The sequence below is a fragment of the Pteropus alecto genome, unplaced genomic scaffold (genome assembly GCF_000325575.1).
Source record: "Pteropus alecto unplaced genomic scaffold, ASM32557v1 scaffold5, whole genome shotgun sequence".
In the NCBI taxonomy this organism is placed as follows: Eukaryota; Metazoa; Chordata; class Mammalia; order Chiroptera; family Pteropodidae; genus Pteropus; species Pteropus alecto.
In genome coordinates this window covers 2,497,438-2,517,243 of record NW_006441953.1, presented here as the reverse complement: position 1 = coordinate 2,517,243, position 19,806 = coordinate 2,497,438, and the positions used below count along the sequence as shown (strand labels likewise).

At 34.8% G+C, this 19,806-nt stretch overlaps 1 protein-coding gene across 5 annotated transcripts in view; it reads left to right on the top strand.

Annotated features, from left to right (window-relative positions):
- UBE2D3 (ubiquitin conjugating enzyme E2 D3) overlaps nt 1–19,806 on the top strand; it is a 28,917-nt gene that overhangs the window by 1,310 nt on the left and 7,801 nt on the right. For all 5 annotated transcript variants that reach the window (XM_006918879.3, XM_006918878.2, XM_015594910.2 and 2 more), the window contains exons 2-4: nt 173–324; nt 13,973–14,036; nt 14,134–14,165. In XM_006918879.3, coding sequence (XP_006918941.1) covers nt 301–324; nt 13,973–14,036; nt 14,134–14,165 — 120 coding nt within the window. In that variant the 5' untranslated portion in view covers nt 173–300. The remainder of the gene's footprint in view (nt 1–172; nt 325–13,972; nt 14,037–14,133; nt 14,166–19,806) is intronic.

Sequence of the window (19,806 nt, the reverse complement as noted above, 5' to 3'; positions counted from 1 at the left end):
GCTCTTCCCGTCACTCTCGCCCCCTCTTCGGGCCGAAGGACGGCATAGAGGCTGTTGGTGGCCTTGCCACGCCACCCCACCCACCCCGGATCGCGACCGTTTTAAGGGACCTGGATTCATCGGGGCTCTCCGGGGCCTGTGCGAGTGCTGATCTGCTCCATTTTTGCAAAAGGCGCCTGTGTCTGGCAGAGCCGGTGTGAGACGAAGAGACAATCCTTCCCTGCCGCCAGGATAATCAAGAGTTTTGTCCGGACCTTTGAGCACACACCGAGATAGTGAACCAGACGCAAAGCACAGACTATGGCGCTGAAACGGATTAATAAGGTAACTCATGGGACTGAAGGGGATGGGGTCATAGGAGGAAAGGCTCAGGCCCGGAGGAAGAATCGGGTGGGGGAAGTATAATTATGAAAGTGTTTTTCCTTGCGTCGTTTCTTCCATTGGGGGATGGGGGGCGCGGATATATTTTGTGAAGAAATGAGATTTAAAGCTAGGGAACAGAACTTGTGGCAAGTCGAGTGTTATCTTGAGTATTTCAGTGGAATCGATACAAATTCGGGGTGAGGGGGAGTGATTTCAGGGGCCTTGGTTTTGCTTCTAAAGGAAGAGTTAGTCCTCTGTGGGTCAGAATTGCGGAGAGACACTCCGGCAGATGTCATGGCGCTTCCTATTCGGTGCTTGAAAACTTATTTTAGTTGTAAGATCAAGGTTCCAGGCCGTCTAGGGGGAAGAAAGGTAGGAAGCAGGGAGAGGATAACAAATCCGGCGAGTCCCGAACTTTATTAGGGCTTGGGGTAGAAGTCTTTTGCCAGCCGAAGAGTAGTGAATGAGTCAAGTCAGAAACTTCATCACTGGGCGAGTTATACAGAATAAGTGGGATTGGGAGGAGATGGGCTGACACAGTGTTGCAACTTACTTTGGTTCAGGTTTTTCACCCGAAGCTATCAGAAGCACACTGGGAACTGATGTAAAAGCTTTCTGGAAGCTCCCTTTCTCTTTTGGCGCGGGGGGTGGGTGGCGGAGGGGGGAATTGGAGGGTGGTAAGGGGTGCGATGGCAGTAAAGCTAAGGTTAGGTGTACCTATTTATGTCTTAGCCCATTTAATAATACCCTCGGAGAAGGTTTTTTGGCTACTTAAAACGTGATACTAAACTATCGACATAAGTTGAAAAAAAGGATATTTCGAGTCTCGGGGTGAGCGGAACCTCCACCTCCGGTGGTTTAGTCTCATTTTCTTGCTCTAACTTCTATCCCGCATTTTAAGATGGCGGCTGCTTTAACTGGTTCAGGCTCTTTCCGGCATATCCTTTCGTAATAATATAAAATAATATTCTTTGTTAAATGTTAACTTTTATATCAGGTCGTACACTAGATCTGAAACCTCCTGCTCAAGACTTATCTATATTCAAACTCTCAGACCATATTTCCCTTTTTTGTAACTTGTGTATATGTGGTGTGTTTGGTTCTTGCACAATCGAGGAGGGTGGAGTATTTACAGCTAACTTGAAAAAAATGTCATGGAATAAATTCAGCCTTACTAAAACTAGGAGACAGGAGATTGTAAGTTAGAATCTTTGGTTTTGATAGGTTACTTTTTTAAGGAGTGTATACATAAAAGGAATGGCAAGGACTTAGCTTTATTTACCAAAATAGACCTGATGCTTCATTTTCTATTTATTTAATGCGTGTAACTTTGATGTTTATTGGTATTTTATATAAAAATGGAGGTTTAGATCTTCAGTGTATTGATGCTGAAATCTGGGATTTTGTTTTAGGCTATCATTGCATTGTCATTGTGTGAAATATAAACTTAAATCTTTGTATTAGAGAAGATGGAAAATGAGAGAAAGAAAAACATTTTAGGAGTTAAGACTTAGGGATTACTTAAACACCCCTTTCTGTGACCACTTTGTAGGCGAGCAACACATAGAAGAATAGTTATATTTTATGTCATAGTTAATACAAAAAACATAACATTTAGTACAAATCAAAACCTTTTTTATCTATGGGAATTAATTTAGGCCACTAAGATGTGGAATTATTTAAATCCATAGTTTTTCATCCATGTGGAACAGAATACTTTAAAGGAAGGTCTCATTGATTTTTTTTCTTTTACAGGTGATAACCAAGCTGCTGTGACACCACTTTAATGATTTAAAAGCTCTAGAGAGACAGTATAATGGTTAAGAGTGTGAACTTTGGAGCAGAAATGCTCCAGTTAGAATTCTAGGACTGGGCAAGTTATTTGTGTTCTATAAAGTGAACGTTTGTGTTATATGAATAATAAACAGTTGAGTACCTAGTGTATACCAGACACTATTCTAGACGTTAGGGATGCCCAGTGAGCAAAACAAATTTTAGTTTTTGGTTGGTTGTTTTTTAGGATTAAATAGGTTAATGTGTGGCTTTGGACCCTCCCCCTGACCCCGCACATGACACTCAGATTACTACTACTGCTATTTTAATATCACTTTTTAATCTTCAAAAACTTTTTCTAGTCTTCTACTCTTTGGTAATACTAGATTTTTATAATACAGAAACTTGACATTATGACACTTTCCAAATTGGAAAGATGTGTTTATTTCGGACTTAATTGATTTAATCTATAGAAAAGTTTTGGCACGTGTTGTTTGGTTTTCAGCAGTTATTGTCAGAATCACACCATTAAACTTAAAAAAAGAAAAAAGAAGAAAAAATTCCACGTCCAGACAATTTTAGCAAGTGAACAACTGATGGGAGATGCTTTTTATTTTAGGCACCTCTGTTCTAGAAATATGAAGTCGAGTAGGCATTGATGTTCTTTATTTTGAATTATTGTTTGCAGCCCTCAAATTTCAAATATTAAGACATGAATATTTCTCATTTTAATAAAAAGCTTTTCATTGGAATATCTCACTATTGGTTGTTCATTTGATCAAGGCTTTGAATTTGTTTTTTCTAAAGTTTATTTTTTATAATTTCTTTTTTGTTTGAATAGTTCTTAGACCAAGCAGCCTTATCAAATAACATTATTATTATTTTGTTTATTTTTTGCTGTATTCTTCATTTGGATAAGCTGTAGTTTGGTCTTACAAGCTATTTGTTAAACACAATAATTAAAAATACTCCCAAGTTGATTGGTGATGTTTGAGAGTCAGAAAATTTTACTACCATTAAAATAACTACAGCATGTGAGTTTGGGGAGACATTTAAAGAGAACTTTACATAAAATATAATGTGAACCAAGCCTAAAAGAACAGCTCATGCTTTGAGTGCTTGCAGTGTGTCAAAACTGTTTGAAACACTTGTATTGATTCATTTATCTTACAACAGTCCAGGGAAATAGGTACAATTATTGCCCCCATTTGGAGATTAGGAACTTTGAGATGCAGAGAGGTTAAAAAAACCACCCAGGGTCATATCATGACAGAGTCGGGATTGGAATCTAGGCAGTCAGGCTCCACAGTGTGTTCTTAATCACTACACTGTCATGTCACATTTTTGGTATTCAAAAAGAGTGGTTTTTTTGTTTGGCATGTATCATTCTGCTTCTAATAGCTAGATGTTAGCATCTATGTCCTAAACACTTTGTAAACTCTTTATGAATATTGACTGAGTCTCAATCCTCACAACAATCCTGTGAGATATTCTTACCATTTTATTTTATGCATGTGGAAACAGGCACAGAGAGGTTAAATTACTTGCCTATAGTCGCACAGCTAGTGAGTGACTGAGATTCAAATCAGATAGTCTACCTCAAGAGCTCAATCTCTTAACCTCTATTCTGTACTGATATTTGAACCATTCCACTTCTTGTTTTCTAGTCAGGTAAGAGAATGTCAAGTAGCACTCCTGGCTACCTGAAGTAAGCTCTGCTCTCCCACTTCGCGTTTAAATGGGATTTAATTTTGCTCTTAACGTTATAGTTAATTTGTGAATTAAGATTTTAGGTAACAAGTTTTGAAAGTAGGAGTGCGTTTCTTTTTGGCTTCTCTCTTCAAGGACTTTGGGAACTACCATGTGACCCAGCTGATTGCTAGGGGTATCTTAAACTTGTCCTCAATGAGCCTATAAGCTAAATACACTGTATTGGATGTGTTTCTTTTAAGATCCTCAAGAACCTACTTAATTTGTAGGACAGTTTAGTGGTAGGGATGCTGATCATATAATGACTTCGATATTTAATTTGAATAAGGATGACAACTTTGACACCATGTGCTTTGGTTTCATCATGCTCATCTACAGTGTTAATTCTAGTTTTTCTTGTACAAAAAGTTGAACACTTGCTAGCACTGGGGGGAAAACTACTTAGATATACTTTGCACTAGATTATATGTTAACTCATGAGTTCTAGTGCCACTGGTTATCCAAGATACAGTCAATTCTTAAGAATTTCTCAGAGCATTTCACTATGTCTTTCTATCAAAGAAAACAGTACCTAGTACTGAGATAAAAATAGTTCAGATTAAATTCTCAAATTCTAGATTGGCTTTTGCATTCTGTTATATGTGTTGTGTATATGAGTTTTGACATGAATTATCTTTATACATTAGAACGTTTAGCAGAATTTTTGAAGAATATGGGTACATGGGGTCTTATCAGACTTGCTGAATTATTTTATCTGGGAACAGGCTTAGTTTTGAAATGTCCCTTAGGGATATTTCTGAAGCTTCCCTCAGGTTAAGAACCACAGACATAGGGGATAATCATTTAATCAATACTTACTGAGGTTTTATTCTGTTTGGCACAGTAGTCTAGTCCTGGGGGATAAAATAAATAAATAAATAAATAAATAAGCCAGTCAATCGCCCATTAGAATTTCTGCTTTGAATGGAGGAAACAAGCATATAAACGTGAATAGGTGCACCTTATACAACTTACCTTTCAAGAATTTTATAAACCAAGTAGGGGAAACGATTATTTGAAAAGTTAAGGGGACTCTTCATTCACGTATTGGATGTACCCACAGTTTATCTGAATAGCTTTCCTGCACTACATTTTGTCATTGTTATGGTGTGTTTTTTCTTTTATAACTATACTTATTTCTGTTTGCCAAAACAAACCAGCATTTTGCCATTAGCAAAATTAAATGAACTTTTGTTTTTTTACTGGAAATTTTGTGTTCTTGACTTGGTTTTGCTACCAACGCAGTGATCTTATTTCAGAATTGAACAGTGTAATTAAGAACGGATGCACTTAGTATCTTACTAGTCAGTTTACCTTATTATATGAGATTATGTCTCAAAACAGTACCCTCAACCTTGTTACTTAGGGGAAATTTCAATAGTGTTTTATACTTTGCTCATTCGATTATCTTCACCTTTGAACATAATCTATCATTCAGAGCCCTCCGAACAACTTCATAGTTGAATTTGTTGTATTTGACCTTTTAGGTCTATTGTGATTCACTACTTCTTGGTCACTTGTTCATTTTCAGGATGGAATACTTGTTCACATTAATCTTAGCCTAGTTATAATTTCATGGATAATATATAATTGGATGTTTTCAATCTTTGGACTGCTCTTAATTTTTGTTTTTCGTATATATAAAATGCCTTATTTGCATTTATGGATCAAAGCTTAGAACCAACATTTGGCTTTTTGTCTTTGCCCATTTAGATAATGCTTACGAAAGAACTGCTTTGAGTAATCTTAAATGGCTTATTTTTAATGGTGATCCGAAGAAAGAAAATGGTAGCATTATTCATTCAAGTCATTGTATCTTGTCTAATGAACAAGAATGCTTGTCACACCTATAATTAACAACTAAACAGGAAGTTAATATCTTGTTAGCGATGTAATGAGACATGGTGTGCAGCACCTACCTCTTAATCACTAAGATAAATTTCAGGATTTCTCACCAGAAATTAGAAATTCCAAACTAAAATGATTTTAAAGGAATTATTCTTTCCCATTCTTAAGTGTACAGTTTTTGAAATTGTTCAGATCTCAAATCTTTTTGCCAGCTTCCCTTTTGAAATAATGTCTGGTAATCATATGTTTCTGAGATGTTTCCTTTTTTTGCCATTTGTATCTACATAGGATATTTAGAAATTGTGCAATGTTAAATGAATTTTTGTTTACTTCATGGTAAACTTGATGATATAAGAATTAAAGCAGTAATTTCCTGATTGGGCAATTATCATTGGTTTAAATATATACCTTTATATTGCTTGGTTGTAAAGGGTCCTTGAGGGTGACTGATCTCAAAATTTCTGAAAAGGCACTTATTCTCATTTCCCGCCTCATACTCTCATCTCATCCAGCCCTCAAGGTAATATTTCATATTGCTCAGTATAGGTTTAAGAAGCAAGGCTGTCTTTATAGCACTGCCTGACATATAGTCATACATGTCTTGCCTTTAATTCAAGTTGAATTTTGGAAAGACGTGGACTGTTAAATAAAATAGAAGAAATTACCTTTCAGTAATGGCATGAGCTTTAAATTTTCCCAAAAGCAGTGATAGGAAATGTGTCTATACTACTGTTATCGTTATGACCTTTGTGTGATATGCAAGATGAGTGGCAGAGATTGAGCTAACAAATGATTTTGGAACATTGTGATAATTATTGTACTTAAGGATGGGATCCATAAACTTGGCCTTATAACAGTGATCATCTTGAGTTAAATTTTGGCCTTTGGCAGAATGAATTTTACAAACTAGAATAATTTATTTAGGGAGTTATACTTTAATAGCAGGACTGATACTAGAAACTTTGTTTTCAAAATGCTGGCTTTGATTATGTCATATATAAGCAGTGGTTATCGTTGAAAGTTGAGAATGCTTAAATGATATTGAACACATTAAATCTTACAAGAGGCTAATATAACATGGCTGCTCTGTAGCTTTATTCATAAATAGTTCTTGTATTTATATATATAGTTCTTGTATTTCCGATATATAAGCTCTTTAGAGGCAGGAAACATTGCTTACATATACTTCTCTATCCCCTCAGGCCTTTAGTGTAGTCAGTACCTTGGCTTCCTGCTCTTTGTAGTCTGTGATTAGTCACTTTGCCTCATTGAATGAGGAAGAGTAGAGAGGATAGAGAAACAAAAAAAACACAAGTATTTATTTAGCAGTGTGTTTAGACTTCTAGGCCAGTGTCTCAACCTTTTCTTGTTTTACCTTTAACAATCAACTGTCAGAGAGACCCTGTGTCCCATAATGGTCAAAGCAAATGTCTTCCTCAAGATTAGCTGTAGGTTTTCTGAGTCCCCATTCCAAAAGGAAGGATCAGACTCATTTCTGTTTAATCATGTACCTCCAGATGAGAACACTCACTGGCTTGAGCTATATCTGTTGGCTGCCTTTTAGAGAGATTCGCTTGACTCCTTTTCCTATACGTGTGTAGGCTTTTAAAGGGAAAGGAGAAGCATATTTCCCAGTGGAGGATTCTCACACTAGTCAGATGTGCAGGAGGTTTAAGGAAATGTAGTGCAGGAAGATGATCCCAAAAGGAGAAAATTTCCCCCCAAAGAGCATACCATGGCAAAGAAATGTCTAGCTGGTGGTTTCTTTTCTTTTTTTTTTTTTCTTTTAACGGATAGTACAGTTTTTAACATTGTACCCAAATTATATGTCTAAGTGTCAGTCATGTCAAGGTGAGTGGAGCCTATAGCAATTTCCAGTGTGTACCAGTCTCCCCTGCCAACTGTTTTCCTATTTCTGTGGTCTTCATCGTTGGCCACGACCCCATCTGGGTAATGCTGCTCCCCTTGGGGGAGGAGTAGTCAACAGTGTGAAGACTTTAAAGATCTCTCACATGCGTGCTATTCTTTCAGGTCCTTGCCACTGTTCTTCTCTACTGAGAAGTGAAGAATTAATTTCAGTACTTTATATAATTTTGTAAGTTGTTTTTGTTCCCGAAGCCTGTGAAACTTTTAGGCTCTAAAGTCATTTCATAAGGTGAAAACTGAAGACAAAATTACTTTTGAAAATTCTTTGAGAGGTACCTCACTGGAAATTGATCTCAAGTCCAGTAAATAGTTTTATTTTGCAGTGGAAGAGATAATTGTTTTTCATTTGGCTTTCATTTAAAGGCCATGCAACTTGAAATGGTAACACTAGATTCACAATGAGTGTGGTGAGGTGCGAATTAACAGTGAATAGTTACAGAGGAACTGATCCTAAGAAAACATCGGTTTTCCATATTTTGTACAATCTAGGGCATTTATTTCTAAAGTAGAATAGAGTCGGGTTGATGCAGTTGAACTTTTTTTCTCCAGTTTGCTAAATGCCGTATCAGATTCTTTAACTTGGATACATCTTTTATGTGAGAACACCCTTTTGAGAAAGTAGTCTTTTTGCAAACTATCTCTAGACCTATTTTTCAAGTTGTCTGGTAGTTACCCTGCTTTGCTTTCCTACTACCCATCCTGGAGCTTAGCATGTCCTACATAAACTCAGGTTTTCCTTCCTTCTAGTAAGGACCTCTAATGTAAAGTGGAAATAAGGCCTATTTCCATAAGGTAGTTTAAGGGTAAAAGGCTTGGTATTTAAAATTATTTTTTATCCCCAGTGACTTAGTTTATGTTCTTTTCTCAACTAAGTTATTGTAGTTATCTACTCTTCTGTAGGGATTCCTACAACATGGGTGTGAGGAGGGTCTGATGCCCCACAAATTAAGTAGAGTTTTGTGGGGGCATATGTGTATTTTAGGGGATAGAGGGTTGGCAGTTCATCAGATTCTTAGAAATCCTAGTTACAAATAGTGTTAAGAGCCAATGTTCTGAATGATATGTCTAGTTTTATAGTACTTAAAATTTGAAAACCTGCAAAACAATGCTATATGTTCTTAGATATATAGTAGTGTATGAAAGTGGAGAAATGGCAGAAACCAAATTCGAGATAATCTTAGGGAGTACATGAGAGCTATTCAGTGATATCTGCAGCTTTTCTTAAATCTGAAGGAAGTATAGTGAAAATATTAAACTTTACTTAATTATCAAGCTGAATACACAGATACATGGGTGCTTCCAGGATATGACTTAATTTAAAAAAAATAAAAAATCACTTATGGTGTAATACTGCTAGTATGTTAAAAAAAAAAAAAATCTGATTTGCCTTATTCCTGCTTAAAAAGTATCACTGATTTCTCATTGCCTTAGAGATAGTCTTTGGCATAAGTCAAGGCTCTCAAAAGATCTAGCCCTGATTAACTTTTCTGGTTATATCTGCTACTCCCTTACCTGTACCCTGTTGTGTCTCTGGTATATACTACACTACAAACAAATTTTTACAACTTGTGTTCTTTTACACCCCTACCTTTGAATGAGTTTGTCTACTTAGATTGCTTATTCCTCCATCAGGACCTAGCTCTAATGTTACTTTTAAACCCAGGCAAAGTTAGTGGTTACCTTTTCAGGATTCACAAAGCATTTGAATACCTTTGTTTTAAGTATTTTAGGTAGTTGAAATATTTTTTGTTTTTCCATTATGCCTACTTTCTATCAGCTCAATATTTTTTGTTTTTCCATTGTGTCTACTTTCTATTAGCTCAGTCTGTTGGGGGAGGCATTGATATTTTAGCTTGGTATATTCAGACTAACATGCTTGACACCAAAAAGATAGTCTTTATATAATGAATAAATGTTTTGATGGTAAAACTTTAGTAATAACTTTACATTTTAGAAGTAGATTTAAGTTAACCTATAGTTTCTGTGATTAGATTTAAAGTTAAATCTTTTCCTAGACACATGACTTCTCCCTGCTCCCTCTTGTTTAATTTTAAGACTTCATTTAGATTTCTTACATGTTTATTTAGCCAGACTTGCACCTTACATTGTGTTTTAGTGGGATAAAATATGGGTCCCAATAGCACTCTGCTTACAGTGGGTCTCTCCTCTTGGTTTTTTTTTCTTTTCTTGGATTTATTGGAAGGAAACTGGAGTAGTTAACAATTAAGAGAATAGCTAGCTATAGGTAACCATAGCTAGCAACAACCTCAGGGACTGAACTTGCCTATCTATTTGCCAAGTCAGCTCTTTGCTATCTCTGCCACCCAGTGTGATCTCTCTTTGTTTGGATTCACCATGTAAATTCAGGGTACATGCCTGCCAACAACTCTTGGTCACATCTTTACAGCTCCTAATTAGAGAAGGAAGAATTGTCCCTTCCAGCTTCATTTTGAAAAATCTTGGGCAAGGATGGATGGAAGACTGATCAAGTCCCATTCCAGCTCATGTTACTTTCCAACTCAGGGCTAATCATTGAGGCTGAAGGAGCAAAATTATATGATTAGTCCTGAGTAACTGGTTTTTGGTAGCTGACAATCACCCAATACTACAGTTACATGTTTGGAGTAAAGGAAAAGTATTTCCATGAAAGCAGGGTAAAAGATGGTTTATTGAGTAAGTGAAATGTCTGCTACATAGAAGAGCATCTAAGATAACTCATTACTGTGCTTTTTCTCGTATTTTTTTTTCCCCTGCTAAGATATTCTTGTATCTTATTTGCTTATGCTATGGGTGTAATAATGTCATGACAGTTATTTGGTATCTTAGAAGAAAGTGCTGGTACCTGATTTAAAAGACCTGTTTTGATTCTTAAAGTTACTTAGGTCATTTTTCAATGTTGAATTTAAAGTAGATTTTAGTACATAAGTTAATTGGCCGGATTTTAATTTTTGATTATTACTTCAGAGATGTCTTGGTCATGGAGAACTTGGAAAATAAGGTATTTAGAAATTATCTGAGAGATAAAAGAACCTGCAGTTACAAGAGTAAAGAGCTGAAATTCGGTGCTAACTAGCGAAAATTATACCTTCACTCTAAAAGAGTGATGATGCCAACATAAAGGCTTAGTGATTTATAAATATCAGCGTGCAGGAAAACTCATTTCTTTTATAAGAACTATTTTCTTGGATTCTTCATAATTAAAAACGTGTAAATTTCAAGTAGGATGTAGGTCAACTTTATAGATTACTGAACTTTTATTTGTAATGACATCGTTTCAATATCATTTGGGTATTTTGTTAGACCAACCATCATCAAATTGGTTTTTAATTAAAAATAACTGCTATACATATATACAATGGAATATTACTCAGTCATAAGAAGAGATGAAATACTGCCATTTGCCACAACATGGATGGACCTCGAGATAATCATACTAAGAGAAATAAGCCAGACAGAAAAAGTTGAAAATCACATGAGGTCACTTATATGTGGGATATAAACCTAAAAGCAACAAAGGAACAGGACAAAGATTCATGGAAGGGAGTGAAATATAGGGTTTAGGGGGAAGATGAAGTGGGTAAAGGGGATCAAATATATGATAGCTGAAGAAAACTGGACTTTGGGTAGTAAACACATTAGAATATACAGATGTCAAATTTACAACGTACACCTGAAAATTATATAATTGTATTAACCAATGTTACCCCAATAAACTTAATTTAAAAAAAAAACTGTTAGATGTTTTTCTTTAGGAATTTTAATAAGTCTGTTATATTGAAAACAATATAAGTATTGAGTACATAATTTGGGGTAGATAAAGGTAGGAAATTCATTTTGGTAATGTTTGAATTCAAATGCTTACCACACATTTCTAGGTAGGACCACATAAAATTGCAGTTTCTATAGTTCAAAAATAGTCAAATATTAGTAGTTTCATATGACTCAGGCTAATAACGTGGTTTCTTTAAAACCTCATCCACAAACATTCCTTGAATTGCTGATCTTGTGTTGCTAGTGTATAACATGTCATGGTAGTATAGTTGCTAGATGACATTATAGACAGCTAAGCATAAATATTTGTCACATAGGCAAAAGGTTTAAATGGGCTAAGGCTATAATAGTAGTTTATTTGTGAAGCAGTTTTTTTTTTGTTTCATAAATGATTTGCCTACGGAGGAAATCTTGCCTTCCAGACGGGTGGTCTACATGTTTGCTTGTTGAGTAGCTAGTACATTATGTGCTAAATTGTATGCCAAAGTGCTTTAACTGTCATTCATCTTTTCAAAAATTCTGTACAAATAGACATTGCTATTTTAGAGATGAGGAAGTAAGCATAGGAAATAGTGGGTCTAAGTTAAATTAAAAGTGAGACTCCAGACTGAAATAATATTGAGGGAGATATATACTCAGTGCCCTGATTTTATGATGCTATGTTTGAGCATTTGAATTGGGGTTTTAATAGCATTTATATTTGGGTTTTAATAGCATTTTTGAAAATTCAGATCTTTTGTGGGAAAGGAGGCAGGGTGGTTTAGAACTGGTATGTTTTTAACCTTAAAATAGACTTTTTAAATCCAACTTCCTTAAGGAAAGAGAATTAGACTGCCTAAGTTAGCTTCTGGTTTTTCTTTTTGGTGGGCCAGTTACACAATAGAACTTGTTATGAGTTTCGGAATGTGGGAAAATTCTGTTCCTATCAAGACTGTGTTTGTTTCTTATCTAAAGTATATATACCTTGAGGTGGTGTTAAAGTAGATTGCCATTATAACAAAACTGGCTACTCATGGAATACACGTAATTGCTGGGTGAGATTTGATCTAACCTATGAAAAAATCATTTGCTCAGTAATGGATTGTTGATTAATTCATGTTGCCAGTACATTTCTTTTTTTACTCAAAAAACGTAGTTTTTCAAATACTTGATTGTTTCACAATTAATTGATGTTTTCGTAAGGGTTTTATTGTTTCGTTTTTTAACTAAAGCCATGCATAGTTTCTTATAACCAGTTGTTTTACTCTGAGATGAGTTTCTGTAATTCCTACTGATTAGAATCAAAAATGTTTGGAATTAATTTTCTCCTATTTAATATGTTGGACATACAAGGATATATTTATATAGGCAAGCGTACAGGTCTGCTCTGATCTTACATCATCTTAACATTGTGAATCAGGGGCTCTCTAGCTGTTTTGATAACCTATAAGCAGTTGTGGTATGAGTTTCAGAAGCAAATGGGCACTGTTATCAGGACAGTTTTTTACAGTTTTATTGAGATATAATTGACATACTGGATTTCAATATACAAGTAATGATTTTACATATGCATATTGCAAAACGATTGCCACAAGAACAATTCTTTGTATTGATTTTTTTTTTAATGGAGTGTGTCTAGACTGACAGTCTTGAACAACTGGCCAATTTCTGAAGTACATTTTGACCATTTGATAGAGGCAAAAATTTGCTCTGGTCTTCCTACAGTGTTTTGCATTCCTTGCATTTTCTTAGAAGCCCATTATTATCTCGGGGGCTATATGTTTTTATAGGCATTTATATGTAGTATATGTAGATTTAGCTTTTATCTTAAATTTGTAAAGAAACTAGTGAAGAAATTACTTTCTTACTAGATTAATTATGCACAAGTCAAGGAAGGACTGAGTACATATTTGTGGTAAATAACAAGGTCAGGTAGAGTTGTGGAAACAGCCTGTTCTGCTAAGAGCAGAGTTCTGTTAGGTTCTTCCAGAGTTGCAGTTTTCCTCAACATTGAATAAAATTAGGTTGAATTGAGGGACTAAGGAAATCAAAAAGGGGGTACCTACCTAGCTAGTACCATGAGATATTTTTCGAGTGAAAAATGAGGTCAGTGGATAATTGGTTCAAAAAGAACAGGATTTAAGACAGTAAAAAAGAAGGCCTCTGAGATGGTCTGAAAGTTCAGCAAATATCATGAATGTTGAGAGCCGTATTGTCTAGGTTCTTAAGCTATGAAAGTATCTGATTACCACTTTTTTGGTATGTTAAGATGACAGCTGTTAATATAATAATTTTCATATCGATGTATGTATATACTTTTGTGAACCCTAGCCAAGATGATTGTCTTGAGTGTGTGTATTAAATAACTACACTTACTATACCCCAGAGACTGTGCTAGGGTTACTTATGTTTTCTCTTTTAATAAACATATTGTTAAAATATGAATTGTGATAATATGTTCCTTAAAGAATAGGGCGAAAAAAACTGGAGGTAGTTAACTCTCTTTGCTTAGTTTTGTTTTCTCTTACGGTTACATGACCCATCATTTTCTGTCTTGATGTAGGAACTTAGTGATTTGGCCCGTGACCCTCCAGCACAATGTTCTGCAGGTCCAGTTGGGGATGATAGTAAGTAACTCTCAAGTTGATTTTTATGACTAATTTCAAAAAAAGGCTTGTACAGTTTCACATAATAATAAGAGTTTTTTGTTTTTGTTTTTCCTAGTGTTTCATTGGCAAGCCACAATTATGGGACCTGTAAGTATTAAGAATTAAAAATTTTTTGCTTTTAATTGAAAAATCCAACATCTAGTTGTAATTTATACCTAATATTTAGATTTCTTTCATTGTGATTCTGTTTTGGATATGCCAGTTGTACTCTTCTTTTGAAAGAAAGAATAATTTAATGAATTAGTCATTTGTTATGGATACTGTATGTATCTGTTACTGTGTTCAGGTTCTAGAGTATAGTATCTCTGACCTACCAAATATCTGCTCACCTCAATTTAGTTTTCTTTAATAGCAATATAAAGCATTGTCACAGAGCTTCCTGTTGTATTTGTAGAGCCAATTAATTTACTGGCTCTACCATAATGTTATTCAACGATCTTATTCCATTTGGGAAGTTGCCCAAAATCTAGCTTTAATTGTATTATTTCGTTATTTGATTCTTTATAGAACTTTAGTTTTATGCAAAATTTGAATATTTTTAGGTAGAAAGTGATATTTTGAATACAGCAAAATTCCTTTCTATCCTGGGTAGATAAGAAACTGTATATGCTGGATAATTGAATATTCAGAATTATGGATACCATCTAAGAATTTCACAGAATTAGAACGCAGTAAAACATCCTGGGGTAAGACTGTATCTTGCACAATACTTAACGTTTTTTTGACTTGCAAGGCACTTTAGGATTTCTATTCTAAGTTATATGTGTATCTTACTGAATTTTCTGCTTTCTTTTTTGATGGTTTAATCTCAACATAGATGGTGATAGTGTGCTAGGTGAGATAATGATCAATAAGTAGATGTTTATAAGTCTGAACGACGCAATGCCCTTGGAAAAGTTAGCCAGCAGATGGGTTATCTACAAGTGTTTGTTCAGCAGTTCAGATTTTGGTAACTTTGATCTGTTTTTTCTGTCTCAACCAATGTGAGCCCTTGCTATGTGCCAGCTATTACAGATAAAAATGAACATAATAGGCATGAATCCTCTTTATTTAGGGAGCTTAAACCTGTGAGAGACAGGAAATTAAAACAAGTGTGATAAGATGGGCAGTAAGTGATATGTTAATGAAGTGCTTAGTAGGAGAAATTTATGGGAAATTATAGTAGGGATGATTGAGTTAGAGTAAATGACCTAGAGGTAGGAAGATTGTGAATTAAATTAGGACATAATTTAAATTATGTCTGGATTATTCCGAATAAAAACGAAATCAGGATTATTTGTTTACATTTATCTCAAGAACTATTTTTACTGCTTTAAATTTTATTTTGCTAACAAAATTGTGATTTTTAATGTTAACTAGTGGCTTACCTAGTTTGGTCCACGAGGTATTTTAAAAGTTGGCAATCTTTGCATAAAAACCGTCTGAGTAGGCCCTCATTCTCACAAGCGATAATGGCTTGGGATAGAGTAGCAGCTGATTCTCTTTTTTTTAGGTGGAGTTTGTTATCTGCCACAATTCCTACCAGGTACACTTCATTTTGCCTACCTAGATTTGTAGGCACTTGAAATTGCTTGGAACTTTTATTTTAGACTTTTCCCATTATATAGATCACGAATTTTTAAAGCAAAGAATTCAATAAAATGCTTTACAGTGTCTGTACCAAATAAAGTTCATCCTTGATTCAGAGAGTGCTTTAAGATAGTCTCATAAAAAATTAGTTATCAGTACTAATAAAGTATGAAAGAGCTGGTAATCAAGACTTCTAATTGGATGGTGTACATAATAAACCAGCTCTTAAAATTAGTGGTGTTTTCATGCTTGACTTTCGAGACTTTAATTGAACTGTTCCTTTCCAAAAGGTAAGGAAACAAATACCTACAGTATTAAGAAAATATTTTTTGTTTGTTTTATATATATTTCAGATTATGGCCATTCCTTGCTAAGTTTTTTTCCAGCAACCTTTTAATGCACATTAATGACTAGCAGTTTTCTACTTTTAAAAACAAATATTTGATTTCAGAACTACTTAAATATTATATTCTCTGATTAACAAACACAAAATATATATTTATACCACAACTGCAGAGTTTTGCTTTGGTTACCATTATTCCCTGAAATGTATTTGTTTTCTAGGAAAGTTAATTCTCACTGTTTGGATAATTTCAGGAAGGAGTCAAAGGTTATAAAAACTTACCCAAAATACAGATTTTATTGTGCTCTTTATAAGTAAGCTTGTCAGCTTGTAAATAGCTAATGATTATCTTTACTGTGGAATTATTCATGAAATAACTAATGTTCTTTGGGCTTTTGATTGCATCTTTGTGTCAGAACAGCACCATTCGATTAGATAAAATATTACCTCATTTTGGTAGTATGCCTATCCTGTGTGGAATGCATGTGTGACCCAAAACAGGGCCACTGGTGACGTAACAACCCATAATTGCAGATTTGCTGAAAGAAAAGTGGTAACAAAATTACTTTTGCTTTGGAGTATTTCTTAGGTCAAAGTGATGGCAGTGCTACAGAACTAAAGATTCCTGACTTTCTAAGGAATGGAGCATCTAATTTAAGTTTTAGTTCAGAGTAACTTGAATTTTAGTTGATTGTAGTCAAGAAATGGCTCTTGATCATTAAAGTTAGGAGGCAAAAATTCTTGGTTGTAATAATCGTATATGCTGGCATTTTTGAATTTAAGATACTTTGGAAGCACAAATACTCATAAAAACTAAACCTTTGAAAGAATTGACAGCATTGCTAGTATGTCGTTTTTAAACTATTTGGTTTCCTGTACTATATTAAGGGCAATTCCTGTTGAGAATTGAGGCATTGAGGAGAAATTCCTTACCTATTATTTCTGATATTTACCTGCTTGGTTTTTCTATAATTGGAAATGGGAACTGGCAAAAAGATATTTTGAAATTATTTGGAGAACCACATTAACATAGATTACACCTTATCTATGACCATAGAAGAAAGTATATGCATATCTTGGAGGTATTGCAAGTTCAGTTCCAGACCATAGCAATAAAGCGAGTATTGCAGTAAAGTGAGTTGTAATCTTTTTGCTGGTGAAGGGTCTTAGCTTTGTTTAAAAAAAAACTTAAAAAGGCAACATTGTGAAGTACTGTGAAAAGAGTTATGCCTGTACCATAACTGTGAATAATGTAACATTTAGCAGCCTAGGCAAATCAGATATTAAAACCATCTGAAAGGAAATAATTGGTTCATTGGTATGTTTTATTGGTCCCTTAAGTGTTATATTTTTCAATTTATGTTAAGTGTGTTGTCATTTCCTGCAAAGTCTAATGATAGAAAAAACTCTTACCTTCTGTACCGTACTCTTTAAGAAGCATTGTGGTCTAGTAGAAGAGTGAAGTATAAATAATAAGTATGTGAGGTAATAGTAACTATACAGAAGGGGAGATATAAGAGGACAGCCAGCAGATTGGACTAAAGAGAAGGCTGTATTTCGGTACCATCCTGAAGGTAAAGAAGATGAGGACACAGATAAGAGTGTTTCAAGTAGGGGGAAAAATATAGTAGGGAAAAAGAAATGTGAAACATACATACTTCCTTTATTTGCAGTGAAGAGAGCATATTCTGGTGGAAGATGAGACTAGATTGGTGGGAACCAGATCATAAAGCACCTTGTGTGCTTAGGAGTTTGCCCTTTTATCTTGAATGCTGTGCTAGATTTCAAGCAGGGGAGTAATTTGTATCTTAAAAAGACCACTCTAACAATAGGGTGAGGAATAAATTGGAGAAGAAAGTCAGTGTAAGCAGGAATACCAGTAGTAAACCATTGCCATAATGGTGGACAAAAAATACAGAGGCGTCTCACCGCTTATCCATGGGAGGGGGATACATTCCAAGACCCCCAGTAGATGCCTGAAGTCATGGATAGTACCGAACCCTATACATACATATCTATGATAAAGTTTGATTTATAGATTAGGCACAGTAAGAGATTAGTAATAATAAAATAGAACAGTTATAACAGTATACTGTAATAAAAGTTATGTGAATGTGGGCTTTCTCAAAATACCAGTACTATACATACCTTTTTGCTTAAAAGGAAATGCTTAATGGCTTCTCTCTGGCATATCCGAATTGCCATCATCACTACTTTTGCCCTTTGGAGTCGTTATTAAGTAAGGGTTACTTGAACACAAGTACTGAGATCCTGTGACAGTATCTGATAACCAGAATGGCTGCTAAGTGACTAACAGGCAGGGAGCATACAGAGCCATTGTATGCTATACAAAGGGATGTTTCACATCCCAGGTGGGACAACATGCTACTCAGAATGGCATGCGATTCTAAACTTATGAATTGGTTGTTTCTTGAATTTTCCACTTAATATTTTCTTACAGCAGGTAACTGAAATTGCGGAAAGTGAAACCACAGATAAGGAAGGACTACTGTAGGATCTTGAGCTAAGTTAGTAGTGGCAGGCATAAAGGAGAGGAGGCTAGTTCAAGAGACTGTAAAATTTGGGTCGATTTAATGATCAAAATGATCAAATGTTTTGTTTTTCTTTGTTGTATTTTCCCTTTACTGTCAGTTTATGGTAGATTTGATAGAACCTCAATTTTTTAGATGGCGTAGTTTAGTTACTTCTGGATCCAGTAGTTTTACCAGTTTTTCCTCTTTGGAGTTTTAATGTTAAATTGTAACATTTGAAATATTTTTATTTTATCAGTTCTTTTTTTGAACAAGCGAAATGAAATTTGGCTTTGCTTAAAATCTCATTAGATTGCCTTTATTCAGAAGCAGTTAGATATAACACTTGACAGTAGATAACATTGAATGAAAAAGCTTAAACAGAACTTTTGGAATTGGGCTATAAAAAAGTTTTTAGGATTACTTTTAAGTTGTTATTTTACGCAGTACAAATACTGATCTTCAGTATTAGCTTATTTTATAAAACTATGCTGTTTGCAGCATCTATTCCTAGTTAATGTAGCTGTCTGATAAATCTGTTTCACATTCTGGTGCTTTGCTTTATTTTTTCTATACTTCTCAGATGCTGCTTTCCAGTCTGTTTTTTGAATTAAAATTCTATAGACGAAGTGAAAGGGAGTTTGGAGTAGAAGGGACTCAATTTAAATTCTAGCTCTTCCATTTCCTAGTCGTATGTTTCTTTGAATTTAATTCATCTGTAAATTGACCTTTCTCTTTTAAACACAAGTACACCCTGTTTTTCATATCTGTAACATTTCATTGCATATCTCTACCAGACTGTAAGCCCATCAAGATAAATTGTTCTGTATGTCCCTTATATATATACACCTAGCATATAAAAGGGGGTTAGATTGATTGAATTAGTAGTGTTTCATTTTATGGAGGGCTGGGGATTAAATGAGCTATATTAAAGTGTCAGACCTATAAAAGTTTTTGTTTGCCCGATATCCAGAATGGGCATATTGAAAGGTTATTTTTTAGCACTATATACATATTCTCTAATGGAGTGGGGTGGATAGGCAGTTAAATGATTTCGTATTTTCTTAACTAGGTCACTGACTTCTGTCATCACTCTTTGGTGTTGATCAGTGGTTTTCATACAATCTAGCTTGAATACTGGTTCTGTCATACGTCATTTGTACACCTAAGACACTTCTTTAAGTCCCAAATATTGCTTCATGCTAAATTATATAATATTTATTTGCTAAGGGAGTTCTTTATACTCAAATTATAATGAGCAAAATGGCAAAAGAGAAAGAGTATT